The sequence below is a fragment of the Lactuca serriola genome, chromosome 9, assembly GCF_051521515.1.
Source record: "Lactuca serriola cultivar US96UC23 chromosome 9, Lser_US96UC23_V15, whole genome shotgun sequence".
NCBI classification, from domain to species: domain Eukaryota; kingdom Viridiplantae; phylum Streptophyta; class Magnoliopsida; order Asterales; family Asteraceae; genus Lactuca; species Lactuca serriola.
Genome location: NC_136416.1, coordinates 211,479,960 through 211,499,083, shown reverse-complemented (window position 1 = coordinate 211,499,083; position 19,124 = coordinate 211,479,960). Strand labels below are relative to the sequence as shown.

At 30.7% G+C, this 19,124-nt stretch overlaps 2 protein-coding genes and 1 long non-coding RNA gene across 3 annotated transcripts; 2 read left to right on the top strand and 1 right to left on the bottom strand.

Annotated features, from left to right (window-relative positions):
* Positions 1-1,971: 1,971 nt before the first annotated feature.
* LOC145076827 (uncharacterized) lies at positions 1,972-2,974 on the bottom strand. Its single transcript, XR_013692816.1, has 2 exons — positions 2,890-2,974; positions 1,972-2,387 (listed from the first exon to the last, which is right to left on the bottom strand). It is a non-coding gene; the product is annotated as an uncharacterized LOC145076827 (long non-coding RNA).
* LOC145076825 (uncharacterized) lies at positions 2,825-4,307 on the top strand. Its single transcript, XM_079022628.1, has 2 exons — positions 2,825-3,495; positions 4,010-4,307. The coding sequence occupies exons 1-2, from the start codon at positions 2,935-2,937 to the stop codon at positions 4,094-4,096; spliced, it is 648 nt and encodes a 215-aa protein (XP_078878754.1). The 5' UTR covers positions 2,825-2,934; the 3' UTR covers positions 4,097-4,307.
* A 7,373-nt stretch (positions 4,308-11,680) lies between these two features.
* On the top strand, positions 11,681-13,520 carry COP9 (COP9 signalosome, subunit CSN8). Its single transcript, XM_079021938.1, has 5 exons — positions 11,681-11,799; positions 11,956-12,035; positions 12,758-12,939; positions 13,048-13,155; positions 13,231-13,520. Exons 1-5 carry the CDS (start codon positions 11,716-11,718, stop codon positions 13,368-13,370), a joined length of 594 nt encoding a protein of 197 aa, XP_078878064.1. The 5' UTR covers positions 11,681-11,715; the 3' UTR covers positions 13,371-13,520.
* The last annotated feature ends 5,604 nt before the right edge of the window (positions 13,521-19,124 follow it).

The following is a 19,124-nucleotide window of genomic DNA, read 5'->3' as shown; positions in this document are numbered from 1 at the left end:
CGACTATTTTCAAAGAGAAAAGCTCTGGAAAATATTATAAAAAAGACATCTTCTTCAACAGAAAGAAAATTTCGGAAAAAAACAACTTAATTTTATATTCCAAAATATCAACATCTGTACGACATTACATCCAAAAAAATAAGATATTTTAAAAAAATCCTTATTTTTAAATGTTACTATTACCTTATGTTTTATAAAATGTCATTTTTACCTCACAATTTTGAACTTTTTAAAATATATCTTTCACGTCTCCATTTTCTAATTATTCGTGTTTATCCCGTAGTATATATAATCTGATTTTCATATGGTTATCATTCTCAACTTCGTAAAATGTCATTGTGATCCTCTTGACTTTGAAATTTATAAATTTTGTTAACATAAAAAAATATTACGTGCTTACTTTTATGTATGTGTTGGTATAAATTCTAGGCGGTCAACATTTCAACGTAAATTTAGAACTTTCGATTGTTAATTTTTTTTAAAAAAAACTTACTTGTTTTTTTGTTTTTTAATATACGTGTTTGCATAAATTCACATTTGTCTACATTTCGACGTAATTTTGTGTACTCTTCCTATGTATAAGTCGGATCGCATATAATACCTTTTAAATTATTTGAACTTCCATTCATTAACTTAAAAAATCTTATTCAACTGTTAAAAAAACTTTAAAAAATATTACTTACTTATTTTTATGTACATGTCGGTATAAATTCGAGTTTTTTTTTTCAACATAAAATTTATGTATGTTTATGTGTTTACTTTTATGTAGTTTCATACGTATCATTCGACGGTGGAGTTATTATACTAAATACTAAATTGAAGTGTCGTCACACTTCTTTTTGTCTGACTTTAGTCTTGGCGTTTTTTTGTTGTCATTTTTGGTCCTTGCTTTTGTGACTTAATATATATGTGGCAAAATTTAGTTACATGTGTCCACCTTCGTGTATGTGGCGCAATTTTGTTTGCTCATTTTGTTTTTTCTATGATTTTCGAACTTCTTTTGTAAATTTGTTCTATGTAACTTGTCGTATAATTGTTACATGCTTGATAAATACTACGTATGTAATTTATAGATGCAACTCATCATTCGTCAAATACTTCATTGCCACTGCAACACGCGTTCGTTAATTTGTATTGAACTTATATATTTTTCTACCAACAAATGTAACACTACTTGTATCATTACGATTATTCAAATTCAAACTTATAAAACGGGTTGATGTCGCTGGCACACGAGAAAGACAATATCATAGTTCTCAATATTTTCGGAGATCATTGTCATTCTAATATTTTTGAAAAATAATATTTATGATATGTTTGTTTTTAATTAAGGGATAATGACACAAATGCCCTACGAAGTTTTTAGGGTTATTACATTTAATCCCTTAATTTTTTTCGTGTTTTATAAGGACATAAATTTTATTCAACCTGCTTATTTAGTCCCCCCTTACCTACAATAACCTGTAAACTATACTACACAATCATTGGAGAATGATGTGGCTGAATCCACATAATCAGTTTGACTTTTAAAGTCAAAATTGTATAAATTCATACTATGAAGAACGACGTCCAATCTTCCATTGCTTTAAATTCTCTCTCAAATCTTCAAGCGTGTTATGTTGCTTCTTTTCGTAGTGAATGACCGCTTTGACAAATCCAACACATTTCAAAATTTGGGTGTTTATACAAGTAGTATGATTACAACGTGAATCATTATTTCAGAAAGAAAAGAGCCGTAAACGTATGTAACTGTGATCGAATGGTTAGATTTTTATGTATCTTTATCTAACATACATCAAAGATTCATCAAAACTTCTAAACTTCAGTATAATGGAAGAGGTATCTACTTTGCAATATGTTTGGTCAATGGATATTAATCGTGCATTTTCAAGCGACTATAACACATATCCATCAATTCGGTTGATTAGATTCATCACCAGAAATGACAAGTATAATTTTGGAAAATTAAGATTTCAAAATCAGCTCTTTTTAGAATCAGATGTATATACATCCAAACCCGTCAATATACATTCATGAGTAAAGGTGAAATTGGTCAAATTGTAGGTAAACCTAATGTTAAAATTGACTTCAAATCGACATAAGTGAAAGACCAAAATGTCTCATCTTAGCCTCACGAGGCCACTTTAAAGTCTCTTCAAACATACATGGAAGAATCACAATAGCAGTGATTCTAATCTTTGATTTCCAGGCGTTTTGGTTGTTGCCTCACGAAATCAAGACAAAGTCACGTGGAAGGGTAGGATCAGATGGTTGATGCACTGGTTGGTCTAAGCGGCTTGCTTGATGTTTCATCTCCGTCTTTTGGCAGCGTGAATAGCTGAGGTGGTTAGTTTGCTTGTTGCCTCCTGAGACCGTGACGAGGCCTACTGATCGGTGATCGGAAAACATCAGATTCAGATTTGCAAAATTTTAGATTTGAAAAAACGATGATGAAGCTGAGAGGAGATGAAATAGATTTCAGAAATAGCTTCCATTTAGTTGCAAAAAGTACAATTTAATGTTTTTGTTCTTCTTCATCAACAAAAACTATGGTGTAAACATTGTAGAAAAAGAGATGTAAGGGGAATGATGGAGAAGGCCTACTTAAATATGATAAACTTACCCTTTCAAAATTTCAAAAAGAATGTAATCCACCCGAAAAAACGAACTTCTTCCCTCATAAAACCAAAAAAATAGTTTAGGGATTAAATGAAACAATCATAAGAACTTGTAGGCATTTGTGTCATTTTCACTTTAATAAGGTTAGTAAATTCAATTTTTTATTTTAAAAAGCAAAGTCAATATATCCTCACTCTCACTCCACTTATTCCCCTTTTATTTTCTCATAAAGTCAAAAGAAAAGGTGTGGGTCCTTCCTTCATAACTTACCTTTACACCCTCCTTCACAACCCCTTCGCCGGAGACCGGACTACCATGACCTCCCGCTACTATCCCAGCTCTTCCTCTTCCTCCACCGCCTCAATCAAAGGCTGTTGCTGCTGCCTCGGCCTCCTCTTCTCCTTCCTCGCTCTCCTCTCCCTCGCCATTATCCTCGTCATCGTCCTCGCAATCAAACCCAAAAAGCCCCAATTCGATCTCCAACAAGTCACCGTTCAATACATAAACTTCGCTGCCACCAATTCCTTCACCTCCGCCGTCGATTCCCCCAGCTCCACCTCTCTATCCCTCGTCATAGGCATGGTTTTCACCGCCAAAAACGACAACATAGCCGGGATCAAGTACCGGGATTCCACATTCAATATCATGTACCGTGGAGTCCCCTTGGGTCGGGGCACTGTACCCGGGTTTTACCAGGCGGCTCATAGTGTGAAGAAGGTACAGACGACGGTGTCGGTGGATCGGGTGAATCTGTTGCAGGCGGATGCTGCTGAATTGGTGACAGATGCTTCGGTTAATGATCGAGTGGAGCTTCGGATCATGGGTGATGTAAGTGCTAAGATCCGGGTCATTGGGATTACTTCGCCCAGTGTGCAGGTTAGCATTTTACCCTTTATCTTCCTTCTAGAATTAGGGCATTGTGTCAATGGCGCATTGTTGCTTGCGTTTTGTTTTACTACTAGTATTTTAGTCAAACCTCCACATGCCTTTTTTGCTAATTTACGCGGGTTTTTGGGGTTGCATGTGGTGCTATCGTGCTCCTGCTCCCATCTTGAATGATTTTCTTGGTCTGAATCAGAGTAAATGCATGGACATTGTTTAGTTATTATTTATTAGAGTTATTGTTTCCTTTTTGCTTTTTCAGTAATTAATTTTTGATATTCATATTCATCTCCATGGAAAACTTATTATTTAAGAGAATATATATGAAAAAAAAATCATATTTATCCTTTTTAATATAGTTTGTACTTACATTTGTAATTGTTACTTATATTGATAATTCTTGAAGTTGTAAAAAATAATTTCAAGATTTTTTTTATTAGTTATAGATAAGCATATTCTAAAGTAAATAAATAAATAATAATAAGATGTTTTTTTTTACATATTGCAGGTATCCATAGATTGTTCAATAGTGATAAGCCCAAGTAAACAATCTCTAATTTCCAAGCAATGTGGATTCGATGGTTTGCAAGTATGATGAAGCAATGTGGAATAATCTTCTAATCTTTTATATATTAGTTGAAAATTTTGCAAAAAAGAAAAAATAGAATAAAATGAAGATATATTTAGTTCTATAATCTTATTATTATTATTATTTCTTTATTTTGATTTTCAATTTTGTTCTTAAAATTGTAAAATGGTTATTTCTTCGCCAAAACAGCGAGAAGCAAGAAGTGTTATTTTTTACATTTTCGTAGTGTTTTTCTTTTCTTGATCGAATGTGTATTTTGCATCCATGATCAACACAGTTGAAGAGCCCTAAAGTATGGATGGGGCATACACACCAAATCACGTATCCATCACAACATTAAGTTTCAAATTTCAAGCGAACGTCTTTATTAGTTTTGTTCACTTTGAGGGTCATTTCACATAATAAATCTACAAATAATGACTAAGTGATCTTTAGGTTAAACATACGAAAACATAAAATCAATAACATATCATTATAAACAAGTTCCAACACATTACATATGAAGTTCAATCATAAATGGTACCTTCACCTACTTCTATCCATATTCCTATGTATGTGTCTCTCTACACCATGATCATGCTTATTTTATGTCTATGTCTACGTTTATGCTTACGTTTATTCTTATTCCTGTGCCCATGTTTGTTCCTAAGCCTATGTATATGCATATGTAATTCCGTATATGTCTATGCCTATGCATATAGCTAAGCCTATGTCTATACATATGTATATTCCCATGCATATGTTTATGTATATCCTATGTTTATGTCGATGCATATGTTTATGTCTATGTTTACGCATATACTTATGCCTATTCCTATATTTATGTATATACTTATAGTTATAGGTTGTTGTAGATATACATCTATTGTATTATTTTGTTATAAATATTCTTTAAGCTTAAGCCCTTGTTATTTGTATTTTTTGTTAGATGGTTCTTGACATTGTATTGTAGCCAAGTCGCCTATCCCCGTCTAAATGAAAGTCACAAGTCTAAATGAAAGTCACAAGTAACATATGGACTATGAAATACATATATTTTTAATAAGTGCTTAGAATGTGACAGAAATAAACAAACTAATAAAGATGATTTATAATTAAAATTAGAGTTGTTCACTATTCAGATAAAACCAAATAATCCAATTGGACAATTTGGTTCAGATATTCGGATTTTTGGATTGGTTTTCAACAAAACCGAATTATTATTTTGGATTTCGGATTGGTTTTGGCTTATAAAATCAGAACCGAATAGTCCAAAAAACCCGAATAAACATTTATAATTTATCTATTTATAATATATATATATATATATATATATATATATATATATATATATATATATATATATAGTTATTTATTAATTTTGTAATTTATTTTTTCAAATAGGTTCAAAACGTTTCACCCGATAAAAAAAAACATTAATATGCATTTTTCTCTCAAAAAAATTATGTCTATAAAATATTTAACTATAATATATCTTCTTATTAGTTGTTTATAAATTTCAAATCACAACTAAATAATTTGTTTTTGTTTCTTGTTTAAAATTGGATAATATTATAATTATATGTCATTTTAAAATGTTTCAGTTTTTGTAAACCGAATTATAAAAACCAATCCAACCGAATTGTAATTGGTTCGGATCGGATCGGATTTGAAATTAGTTTAGACTATTCGGATCCATGTTTTGAAAACCAAATCAATTTGGATTCACTTAATTGGATCAGATCAAACCGATCCATCCGAACGAACACCACTAATTAAAATAGTTTTTCAATTCTATGTGTTTCTTTTTTATTATATTGAAATTGGACCCCACGTTATATTTTATCATACCCGTCTTTAGTTTCCTCTAATATATTTGATCATTCAACTCTTACTTTATGTTTACCTTTTTATTTTTATATACTGTAGATAGCAGTAATGAAAAAAAGAAGAGAATAAAATTTAAGGATTCAGACATAAAAATAATGTTCTTATGTAGCCAAAAAGTAATTTAATTAACCAAACCGAAGTTGAAAAAATAGAAGTTTTAAATAAATATGATAAGAGATGTATAATTTAGCTTGAATCATATCGATTTATTTAACCTCTATTATACGAGTTAAATATAAATATAAAGATAGAGAATTCCTCCTTCATTAACTTTTTTTGCCAAGTGGACATTTTAATTTACCTCTCCTGTTGATGACTAAGGATGACATATACCTTATTATTATTATTATTATTATTAGTGTTCTAAAAGACAGCGCCATTATATGAGGTGTGACTTCGCCGTTACAAAAAGCCTCATAACGTTGCTGTTAGACATGACGCGTGACAAGACGTGATATAACATGTCATTGCACGTTATGACGTGTTATGACACGTGTTTTTTCGTTTGAGATACATTTTTTTGTTTTTTGTTATGTCTTTTCTAATCGGGGATACAATTACTGTGTTTTTTGTTAACTTTTTGTTATTAGTTAGATCGGAGGGTATGTTAGGAATGTTTCCCTCACTTTTTGTGGGTCACACCATCATTTCCCTCACTTAAAACCCAATGAATGGGTGGGAAACTCCTCTCACTATTTTTTTTATTTTTTTAAAAAAATATATTTCATACATATATTATACTCATTTTGTAGGGAATTAAAAACCATGAATTTTGATATATTTTTTAGTAGGTATATAATTTTATAAATATTAAAAAAGATAAAAAAAAATTACCCAATAGCATGCAGAAAGAGTGCGGCACCCCTCCCCCCACCTCTTTCTCGCGGGTTGCTTCCCTTACCCAAGGGATGGTGTTCCAGTGTGAGGGAAGCTTCCCTCTCCCTTTATTGATACAACACTTCTAAAAACTAATTATATGTGATATAAATTTATATTTACGTGCTAATATAATTATAAATTAGGGTAAATTACACTAATGGTCCCTGTGGTTTGGGGTAATCTGCGCGCTTGGTCCCTAACAACTTTTTTTAACTCGGGTCGTCCCTATTATATGTTTTTTCTTACGCGTTTGGCCCCTACCACCCTTAAAAAGACTGTTTTGCCCTTACTAGGTTATTTTTATAATTAATATCACTTTAATAATATTTCTTATTGTTATTATTTATAATATTATTATTTTCAAATTTTGATAGAAGATATGTGATCCACCTTCTTCTCCTCCATCCAACCCACCCCTACTGTTCACCTTATTCTTCAGGTTCTCCGCCACCCAACCTCCTCCAGGCCCTTTGTCTTCTTCAATAAGATCGCCGGGAAACCACACCAACCCTTTTGTCTGAAGCAAATCGCTGGAATATGAAGGCAAGAACCAAGTCTTAAGAAAATTACCACTAAATATGATTCAAAGTGGAAAAGCAAAATGAAAAATCGGAAAATTAACCACCATATCTGAACCGAACCTTAAGAAAACCAAACCAAAAACTACATCCTTCGTTGCCCTTTCAATCTGGAAATCAAACCTAAAGGAAATCTTTGGAGATATCAGATCGGGAAAAGTTGAATTTGTCGGCTCTCAACCTGTTTCCTCATGTCACCCACTCACTCCCCTTCCACTCACCCTTTGTCTCCCTTTCAACATCGGGATGCAGAAACGAAAACATCCAAAAACAAAAAAATTTGGCGACCGGTCCTCGTTCTCGTTCTCCTACAGGTGCAACGACCACCACCGGTTTCCTCGTTCTTCATCCTCATTCAATCCAGTTGATTTTGATTTCTGAAACAAACACGAAGACAAAGGTTTTTTGGATTTGATTATGATGGTCTTCGGATGGTCGTTCTCATCGAACTACATCCAGATCTGATGGTCGTCGATCTAGGGTTTTTCTAGATGTGATTTATGGTGATTTTTTGGAAAATCAAGAACCCTATTTTCTAGACTCTATTTCATGTTTGATTTCTGGATTCTATTTTCATATTTGATTTCAGGATTCCATTTTCATGTTTGATTTCAGACTTCATTTTGATTTTGGTTTAGTTTTAAACTATTAACATGAAGGGGAAGAAAAGGTTGGAGGTTAACGCATATCAGAAATGGTGGTCGGAGATTTTTGCCGGAGAAAGGTGGTCGAAGATATTTTTCGGAGAAGGTAGCCGGAGATACTTGTCGGAGAAGGTGGTCGGTATTGGGGAAGGGCAGCCATTATAATTTCTAATTTTAATATTAATAAGTAATTGAATAAAACCAATATATATTTAATTACTATTTTTTCCACATTTAATTAATATTTTTTTTAATTAACTAATAATTAAAAAAGGTTTAAAAAATCAGTAAGGGTAAATAAGTCTTTTTAGAACGGACAGGGACCAAGCGTGCAATAGAAATATAAAGTAGGGACGATCCGAGTTAAAAAAAGTTATTAGGGACCAAACACGCAGATTACCCTAAACCACATGGACCATCCGTGTAATTTACCCTATAAATTAATATAAGAAATCGACGCGTTACATCAACGCCTTGAAAAACACCATGAATCGTAAAGCTTGAGTCTTGTCCTTGCCGCCACACCACGCCTCACATCATTTAGAACCTTGATTATTATTATTATTATTGTTATTATTATTGTTATTGTTATTGTTATTGTTATTGTTACTATTACTATTACTATTACTATTACTATTACTATTACTATTATTATTATTATTATTATTATTATTATTACTACTACTACTACTACTACTACTACTATTATTTGCATATATTGCTATTTTGTTACAAAGTAATATGCATCTTCCATAAATTTCTCATTAACACTTAGGTGTTGTTTGTTTTTCTGAAGCCAAAATGTCTGCAGTCGATAGACCATATCTGCAAGCCTCTACATCAGAAGAGGTGGACTAAATGTTTGCAATCTGCAATAAGAAGTCTATTTATTTTTTAACGTCTGCAGATGGTGAAATAAACTGATTTTTCAAACTTAATTTCATGTTATAAAAATAGAAAAAACATTTTCAGCAAAAAAGATAGGTGGCGGAGAAAGAAAAAAAGATAGGTGAGGTTTTTTTTTTTTTTTTTTTTTTTTGGTTTAGGTTAAAATGAAGCGTGAAGACCTTTGAAGACAGTGACCCATATTTACGCCAGGAAGACCTCGCCCATACGTTTTTTTTGATTTGCGCACTTCCAAAAAACAAACACTCTGCGATGACATATGTCTGTGCATTGTCTGAGCAGCGCAGACAAAAGTGGCTGCGCATATTTGTACAAAAAAACATACAACCCCTTAAACTAGGTAAACATATCCACTTACCTTCAATCCTATTTTTTTCACTGCAAAACGTAAACATTCATTAGAATTATTATTTTTCTTCATGATTTAAACAATTTTTACTACCAGCTAAACAATAAATTGTCACATTTCATTATTTATACCATTTTGATTATTTTTCTCCCTATAGGTGTCCTCACGTATACTAAACACATATAGTTATTGCATAAATCGGAGATATAAAAAAAACAAAATACAGAAAAATACAACCAATTATATATATATATATATATATATATATATATATATATATATATATATATATATATATATATATATATATATATATATATATATACCTTTGAGATAAACCAAATTATACATTTTTAAGAGAAATGCTCAGCTAAAAGACATACATTTTTGTTTTTTTAACACATTAATTGGGTTAGAATCGATTAGCTAAGAAGATGAAATCAAATATGGAGTTCCATACACGAAACACAAAAGGGCAAAAAGAGAGAATGTAAGGTTTGACATATCTTCATACATAATGAGATATTTATGCTATATCAAATTCTTAGTAGATCATTTCTCTTAAAATTGGTTTCATTTGAAAGGTAAATATTTAGCATGATTTTTTCTGAAAATAATAAAAAAAATAATATAGTGGTTTTTGAATGTACATATATTAGTTTTTTTTAACCCACATCACAATTCACAAAGTGTTAGTTACTAAGGAACTACATATATACACTCTACAACATGCAAAATGTCATTCACTAAATATGTACGGTTTGTCCCAACGGCAAAAGTAGATATGTGTTGATGAAATTAACATATACACCTTTTAGAGACATTCAAGTGTCCAACATACATCCATGTTGAAATCCTTTTTTGGTCGGATCTTTAACACTCCATGTTCCATATAATCAACCAAGTTTAATAATTAATAACTGCAATAATCCCTAAATATTTGATTTGGTACAAAATCATGATTTTTTTTTGATATTACAAAGCATAAACAAAAAATATATAGTCAATAAACCACATATATCGATAGATGCATATCCAACCAAACCCTATATACTTAATTAAAATATATAAGACTAACAACAACAACACAACAAAAAGAATCCTTTCTAGCAAAACAAAAATAATCCTTTCTAGCAAATTTGTGTGGAGATTGCAAAATTATGGCTCCTAAGGTACCCTCTTACCTTCAGCTACAATTAAAATTTACTGCAAATTATCTAGGCAAAATACGAAAAATACAACATTAAAAAAAACTCTTATATTTTGTTTATATGTAGAAAAACCCTTATATTTTTAGTTATCTTTTAAATTTACCTAAATCTCTCTCTCTCTCTCTCTCTCTCTCTCTCTCTTTTTTTTTTAAAGTTACTGATTATTTTATAACATGAAATTTATCTTGTTCATTTTTAGGTTGACATGGAAAAATAAAAATAAATGATGTCACTTATTTATGCTTGAATAAATAGATGTTGAGTAATGATCTATTTCTCATGTTTTAACTTAGACAAGAGACAATATCACTTATTTTTGTTTCCATATTAACCAAAAACGAAAAAAAATAAATGTCTTGTCATAAAACAATCAAATTTCTTTAAAAAAATCGAATATTTGGGTTAATATGAAATCTAACTGAAAATATAAAGATTCTTTTATGTAAACACTTAGGTGGGAAACCTATGTAATACACAAATTGATTAAAAAAAGCTATACATAAAGATATAAAATTTGAAAATGACAATGATTTTTGAAATAAGCATATCAATTTTGAATTATGTATATTGACAGGAAGATATTAAAATCTGAAAATATAAAGAAACAAATTAATGTCACATTGATTATTTTCTATAACATGTAAATTATTATAGTTAACTACAAAAAATTGAAAATTACCACAAAATGAGAAATAGAAATTAATTTCTAAAAATTAACCACAAAATTACATGTATCAAAATACATAAAAATATGACAAATGACAAAAATAATTTTTATTTATTAGAGTAGAAATAAAAGAGTTATTCTAAATGCTACTAGATAAATAATTGTGTTTTTCTATATTTCCTAATTATCTAACACTATGACATTCTAATAAAAAGTAACCATGTCAATTAATTTCTTTCCTATTGATTTGAATTATGATAAATGGGTCAACTGAATAAAAAAATATAGCAAAATAAATAATGATTCCGATATTTGTAAACATCAAAGGAAAGTATTTAATTTATCAAAAAATCAAATATTATTTTAACACATTATTTGTAAAATTAAAAATAATAAAAAAACAATTTTTGGCCCAGACCGGCCCGGCCCATTGAGTTGGGCCTTATCCAGATCTTTGCCTTTACTTTTTTCTAACAAGTCAAAAAAACAGCAGCGCATTGTTGCATTGCAGTGCTGAGTGCAATGGATTTCTCTCGACTCACAGACGCAATGGCGTCACGATCATATGACAAAGTCGCTGATATCTGCGATCAACTTATGCTTCAGGTAACCTATATATGATTCTTTGTAATGTTCGTTGTGCGCTAATCGTTGCTTAGTACTACGATTGATTGTGTTTTGGGTTTGATTTAAAACCCTAAGTTCATATCTGCTGGTTTGAATTCGAGCTTACTGTTACTTTATTTTGCCTTTTTCATGTAGATTGCTTCACAAGGCGTTGCATTTCAAGACGAATGGCCGTATGCCGTTCATCTTCTAGGGCACATTTACCTTAATGATCTGTAAGTTAAGACAATTTGTCTCTGTTTTTTTCTTCTTCATGTGTTCTATCTAAACATATGTGGCTTTGTCAAGTGTCCACTGAGCCTGGGATTTTTGTGAAGCTAAGTTATAAGCAGTTGGTGAAATTTCCCCTCCAGAACTTTAAAATATCAGTGTTATATTATTGTTACAAGTATGATGTCTTTGAGAAGTATATAGATTTCGAGACCTCTTTTTGTCTGTCATAACTTGTTGTGTATCTATTCTTCTATATGCATATGTCAAGGTGCAAGGTTGTTTAATATGTGTGTGTGTGCAAAAGTCAAAAATAGTTGAATAAATAAAGAAGCTGCTGCTTAATTCATATGTTAACTTGTGCTCTGATATTAATCCTAGCAATTGAGTGAATTTTTTTTTTGGTAAACAGCATATCTCCTTGATCCTTATTTCTCTCCTGCAACCATAAGACATGTATCTGTTTAAGATTTAGCCTTGGTTTCTAACTTTATGATCAGTGCCCTTTCAACTTTTCTTCTTTAAGTAAGACAAGTTACCCCTAAATCCTAATCCAAATTCCCCCAATATTCTTATTCAATTACTATGAGATGTATTCAATTTAGAGAAATAGAAGTAAAGAGAAATAGAAGTGAAGATTATATGTTACTTAGAGCCATGCTATAAAAAAAGATGATGATGATGATGGAAATAGTTTTCACTGATTGATTTATTTAAAAACTTACAGAAACAGTGCTCGATTTCTATGGAAATCTGTTCCACTTTCAATCAAGGAGAATCATCCAGAAGTTTGTGCTGTATGGAAAATTGGACAGCAGTTATGGATTCGAAATTATGCAGGTGTCTATGATTCCATCCGATCATTCAATTGGAGTGCAGAAATTCAAGATTTCATTGCCTCATTTTCAGGCAAGTTTCTACTTACTAGTTCAATGAAACTGTTTGACTTTATAGTCAAATATCTAAAACCCCTTTAAATTATAAAGATATATTGTGGATTTTGATTATATTTTACAGAAAAATATACAAGAAGAATGTTGGAGCTACTGATGTCTGCTTATTCAACTATAAGCATCCAAGATACTGCTCTCTTTTTGGGGATGAATGAGAATGATGCCACAAACTGTAAGTTATCTTCTTGGATACTTTAGGGTTTTGTGTTTTGACTTTTGTTTGACTTTGTGTGATGGAAAAATGCAGATGTAATGCAACAAGGGTGGAATGTGGATGCAGCTTCTCAAATGCTTACAGTTAAGAAACAAGTGACTGTAACTGAACAGAAAATTGATCCTTCAAAATTGCAGCGTTTGACTGAATACGTGTTTCACCTTGAGCACTAAAAAAACTTAAAGAAATTGTGTCTGTAGACATTAAGAAGATTTGCTTCTCTCATGTTTTGCTTACTTGGTATTTGTTATGGTTACTGATATGATTAGATTAGTAAGTGATGCTTCTTGAGTAATATGCAAAGAATGGTTGAAATTTGTAAATTTCAAAGTATGGAGATATGCCATCAATTTGCTAAAGAGTTTTAGTAAAGTGGCATGTAATATGGTATGTTGATAATATGGAAACTTGCTTCTATGAGATATGTTTAGTTATTGGAATATGTTGGAATGATATTTAAATGACTAGATACATGATAGTAATTGATGGATCGTAAAAGGAATTCATGATTGATGTTATATTAAAGGATTATGAAATGAATGATTCATGCAATAAATAGTTAAATTATAATGTGAAATGCAATAAAACCTTTAAATGATGCCAAATATCAACAAATCAATGTTGGTATTTGATAGGTATGATATAGGATCAATATGCAAGGAAAACAAATTGAAACTAGATCGATACCTAGTCTCCTCATATGTTTAAAGAATATTATGTTCTAGATTGAATGATATTAGGTATACATGGTTACTATTATTTTTAATAAGATATGATTGGTGTTCTTACACATATAGGAACCTTGGGCGTTTGTACTTTCTTGGGACTTGTTGCAACTTGTGATGTTCAATTTCAAGTTGAATAGACAGATTTTTGAGGCTCGGGTATATAAAAAAATTAAAAAGGTGGGATCGAATCTTGTTAAGATCTTAAAATCTTGGTTGGGATCTTAAGATCTCATTACAGATCTTGCTTCAGATAGATCTTAATGAGATCAATATCATTTTTGACTTGTAGGATCTTAAATCGTAAAATATTAAGATGGAGATTGAGATCTTAACAACCATATGAATTTGTGGATATTACATATGTTTTCAAATGAAAATAGAATATAATTTCAACAAATTGGACCAATAAATGGTTATCTTCAAATCTCTTCTCTTCTTTTTCTTTTCTCTCGATTCTAATAAAAGAATATGTTTAATCTTCTTTTGCTACGTGTCATCATATTATGCATCCTAATTAATATCAATACACTTGTCAACTTATTGAGTCTCTATTTTAAATTTCAAAATTTAAATTTCTCATTCTAATTACATTAAAATAATAACATTAGAATAAAAATTAAAATTAAATTAATATATATTATAAGGTGATATAATTTCATGTATTTATTTAAATTAACGATTATAATTTTATATAACTAAAAAAAATCTCTTAGTTAATGATTTATTTAAAATACTTAATTAATAATTTTAAGTTTTTACAATGAAAATTTAATTAATTTTATGACCGTAGTTTCCACGGAGAATAAACTAGTAACTAAATAAATGAAGAAGCCATAAAATTTCTGGAGGGAGAATGGACTATGGAGGTAATGCTCATTAAAGTTAAATTGTTTTAAATTTATTGTTTATAATAATAGTTGAGGGTATTTGCATTGCAAAAGAAAAACTATTAGCTTATGATTATATTTTAAAGAAGTTGATAACTAATTTTCAATGTTTGAACAAATTTTTGATTATGCTTATTCCTTTTAAAAGATTAAATAATTAGATTTTCATAAGTAGTTATAAATTATGAGATATTTTTCGTTTAGTCCCTAAACTTTGACATTATTTATGAAAAAACGATTTATTTTTGATAGAAAAGAAAAAATAAATGAAATTTATTTAGATACAAAAAAATGAAATCAACAATCATCGACACATAATGAGATTTTAGACGATACTCTTCGTAAAGTCTTTATACTATATGCTCTTTAATGATAAAGTTATTAATTATTTTTAAACAGAAAATGGTCGAATATGTTATTTTACTATAATTTATTATATTTTTTTTTATCTTAAAGATGTATTAACTTTTTTTTATGATAATCTTATTGTACTTTTTTATTTTTATGACATGATGTATTATTTTACTATAAACTTATTTATTTATTTATAATCCGAAAGATAGTAGTATCTTATTATACTTTTACTATATTATTTCTGTCTACAAAATGATATATCTTACTTTAATCATGCTCTACTCTCTCTATCTAACATATGATATCATCCAAATCTAACATTACTATATTATATTTATTTGATGTACTGTCTTAATATAGTCTTATTGTATTCTTTTTGTCTGTCCGATAAAAAATATATCTTATTGTATTCTATCTATCTAATATATGATATTGTTTTACTGTAATCCTATTATAGTCTATCTTTGTTTAAGAAGGGTATTCTATTATTGTATTCTCTATATTTGACAAATGATAATATTTTATTATATTCTCGTTATGTTACAAATGATATTATCTTTGATATAATGTTATTGTCATCTCTTAGGTAAGGTAGTATTATCTAATGTAATATTATAATATTCATTATATTTGACAAATGATATTGTCTTATTATTATCTTATTCTATTCTTTATGCCGACAAATTGTATTATATTATTGTATCATCTCTGGTATCGCCTCTTTTAAATATATTCTTTCTATCTGACTAATGTTATTATTTTACTATAGGTGTGTTTGGCAAAAGTAGCTGTTAGCTGGAAGCAGGTAGTAGGGATGTGATTTAGAACCGGAAAACCGGACCGGAACCGGAACCGAACCGGAACCGGAACCGTTAGAACCGGAATATATATAACCGGGTCCGGTTCCGGGTTTAAAAAATGGCTTTATCCGGGTTCCGGGTAATCCGGGTTTGGGTCCATTGGGTCCGGGTAAACCGGGTCTAAAATCCGGAACCGGTTTTTGGAACCGGAACCACTTTTAGGGCCGGAACCACTTTTTGTGAAACGTTTACAAGATGCATATCTTATTCGTTTCAACTCCAATTGACATACGGTTTTTTCTAACATGTAGTTTAGAGTTTGTACATGATTCTAGACTATAAATTTTTCATTTTTAGTTTTATATTCATTGACTTACAGTCCTCAAAAGTTGAGATACCAAAGCTGAAAGTTTTTAGTTTTTTAGTTTTTTTGTATTCAATGAAAGTTTTAAAGCATGCATATCTAATTCGTTTGAAGTCGGATTGATATGTGGTTTTTTCCGACTTCTAGTTTACAGTTTGTACATGAGTTTAGACTATAATTTTGTCATTTTTGGTTTAACATTCAATGATTTACAGTCCTCCGAAGTCGGGATATCAAAACTGAAAATTTTCAACTTTTCAGCTATTTGTTTTTGTACTTTGTATTATGTGAAAATATTAACACAAGTATATCTCATTCGTTTAAATTCGGATTGACATGCGGATTTTTCCAGAGTGTATTTTAGAGTTTGTACATGATTTTAGACTCTAATTTTGTTAATTGTGGTTTCGTATTCAATAAGTTACAGCCCCCCAAAATGGGGATATCAATATGAAAATTTTCAAAGTTCAACCCACTAAGTTGTAAGTAATTACCAAAAAATTCCGGTTTTTTCGGGTTTTCCGGGTCTAAACCCACTTTATCCGGTTCCAACCTACCAACTTTGATGTTTCCGGGTTTTCCGGTTCTAGACCCACTTTACCCGGAACCATACCTGGAACCGAACCGGAACCGGTTCCTATATACCGGTCCGGTTCTATAAAATCCCGTTAACCGGTTCCGGGTTTTTCGGGTCCGGGTCCATCGGGTCCGGGTTTGGACCCACTTTCATCCCTAGCAGGTAGCGGTTAGCTGGTAGCGGGTAGCTGATAGCGTGTAGCTGGTAGCTGGTAGCGGGAAGCTGTAGTTTTTATTTGTAATATGAATGTTTGACAAAAGTAGCTGGAGGCTTTTGAAATATATAAAATTACATAATAAGACAACTGATTAAAAATAAAAAAATATATAAATATATTTTTAAGGGTAATTATGGAAATTGATTTCAAAAGCTCCGGAGCGTTTTGTTAAAAGCTACATGAAGTAGCTTTTAGAATCGGAGCGTTTTGTTAAAAAGTAAAAGCTAAACGCTCGTACTGCCAAACGAAACTTTTTGTTTAAACTAGAACGTTTTGTCAAAAGCTAAAAGCTAGAAGCTCCCAAACGCTTCCAAAAGCTCCGTGCCAAACACGCCCTATATGTATTCTTTCTACATAAAAAAGTATTATCTTTCTATATTTTAACTATAGTTTTATTTTATTATTAATCTTATTGTATTTTTTCTCTGACTATAAATACTAGAGAAATTTACAAAAATAGCCATTTACACTAATGACATTACAAAAATAGCCAAAAATAATCGAAATTACAAAAATAGCCAACGATTTCGCAGATGGAGATGCCCCATCTGCGAAATGAGCTTCTCATCTGCGAAAGTACAAGCACCTAAAGCACAGCTGTGCTTTAGGTGCTTGTACTTTCGCAGGTGGTTTTAATTTTTTTTTTTTTTAATATTTTTGCTGTATATATAGGGGTAATTTCGCAGATGGAATAGGTCCATCTGCGAAATACTCTCACTCTATCTGCGAAATCGTGGTATTTTTTGTATATATATATATATATATATATATATATATATATATATATATATATATATATATATATATTTTAAGTTTGACTATGAAATGAATTGGTTTGACTACGAAATTATGTTGCTATATAAAAAGTTTTGTAGAAATTATACAAAAATTATAATTTCATAGTCAGACTTTAAAAAAAAAAAAATTATACAAAAAATACCACGATTTCGCAGATAGAGTGAGAGTATTTCGTAGATGGACCTATTCCATCTGCGAAATTACCCCTATATATACAGCAAAAATATTAAAAAAAAAAAATTAAAACCACCTGCGAAAGTACAAGCACCTAAAGCACAGCTGTGCTTTAGGTGCTTGTACTTTCGCAGATGAGAAGCTCATTTCGCAGATGGGGCATCTCCATCTGCGAAATCGTTGGCTAATTTTGTAATTTCGATTTTTTTGGCTATTTTTATAATGCCATTAGTGTAAATGACTATTTTTGTCATTTTCTCTAAATACTATCTTACATAATATTACTTACATAATATTACAGTAATCTATTTATGTGATAAAATTTATTATCCAAATACGTAATCAAATTATAGTCTCTATTTCCTTGTATGCTGAAAAAAGCCACAACTAAAATGAGTAAAATCCGAGACTACTTTCTAAAATCTCGCATGTATAAGTGATTGTCGATTTCTTGTCATTTTATGTTAAAATTGTGGTTTTTTGTATCGTTTCCCATAACACTTTGTTGCTATTTATTACAATGGTATAGTTTCTTATACCCCCACTTTTTATTGACAATCTCATCCATGAGTGTCTTTGAGGGTATGCGAGGTGGGTGACCGTACATGACCCATGTTGTGGAGGGAGCCCAATTTTTACATACGCTTCATAGTATACTAGTAATCTAGGTCCGACCAAAGGGCTTCTAGCCCATCGGTATCCGGTGTTGCCCTCCCTCATTGAGTTCGTGGGTTCAAGTCCCATTATGGACATAGGTGAAATAATTTAGGAGTAGTTTATAGTATATTTTCCGTTTAAAAAAAAGTAATCTAGGTCCAAAAACAAAATTGATTAAAGGGTATCATCATCATGCCAAAGTCAATTAAACATCTTATTCTCGTTAATCCAAGTCGAAAGTCATTACGATGCTACTCCTCTTGAACTCGCCAAGTCGTTATAGCTAGTTGATGAGTTCTTATCAAACCTAAGTATGGTGAACGATCATATATTGACGCCAATTAACTTTATATAGAGTTAAAGCTGGTTGA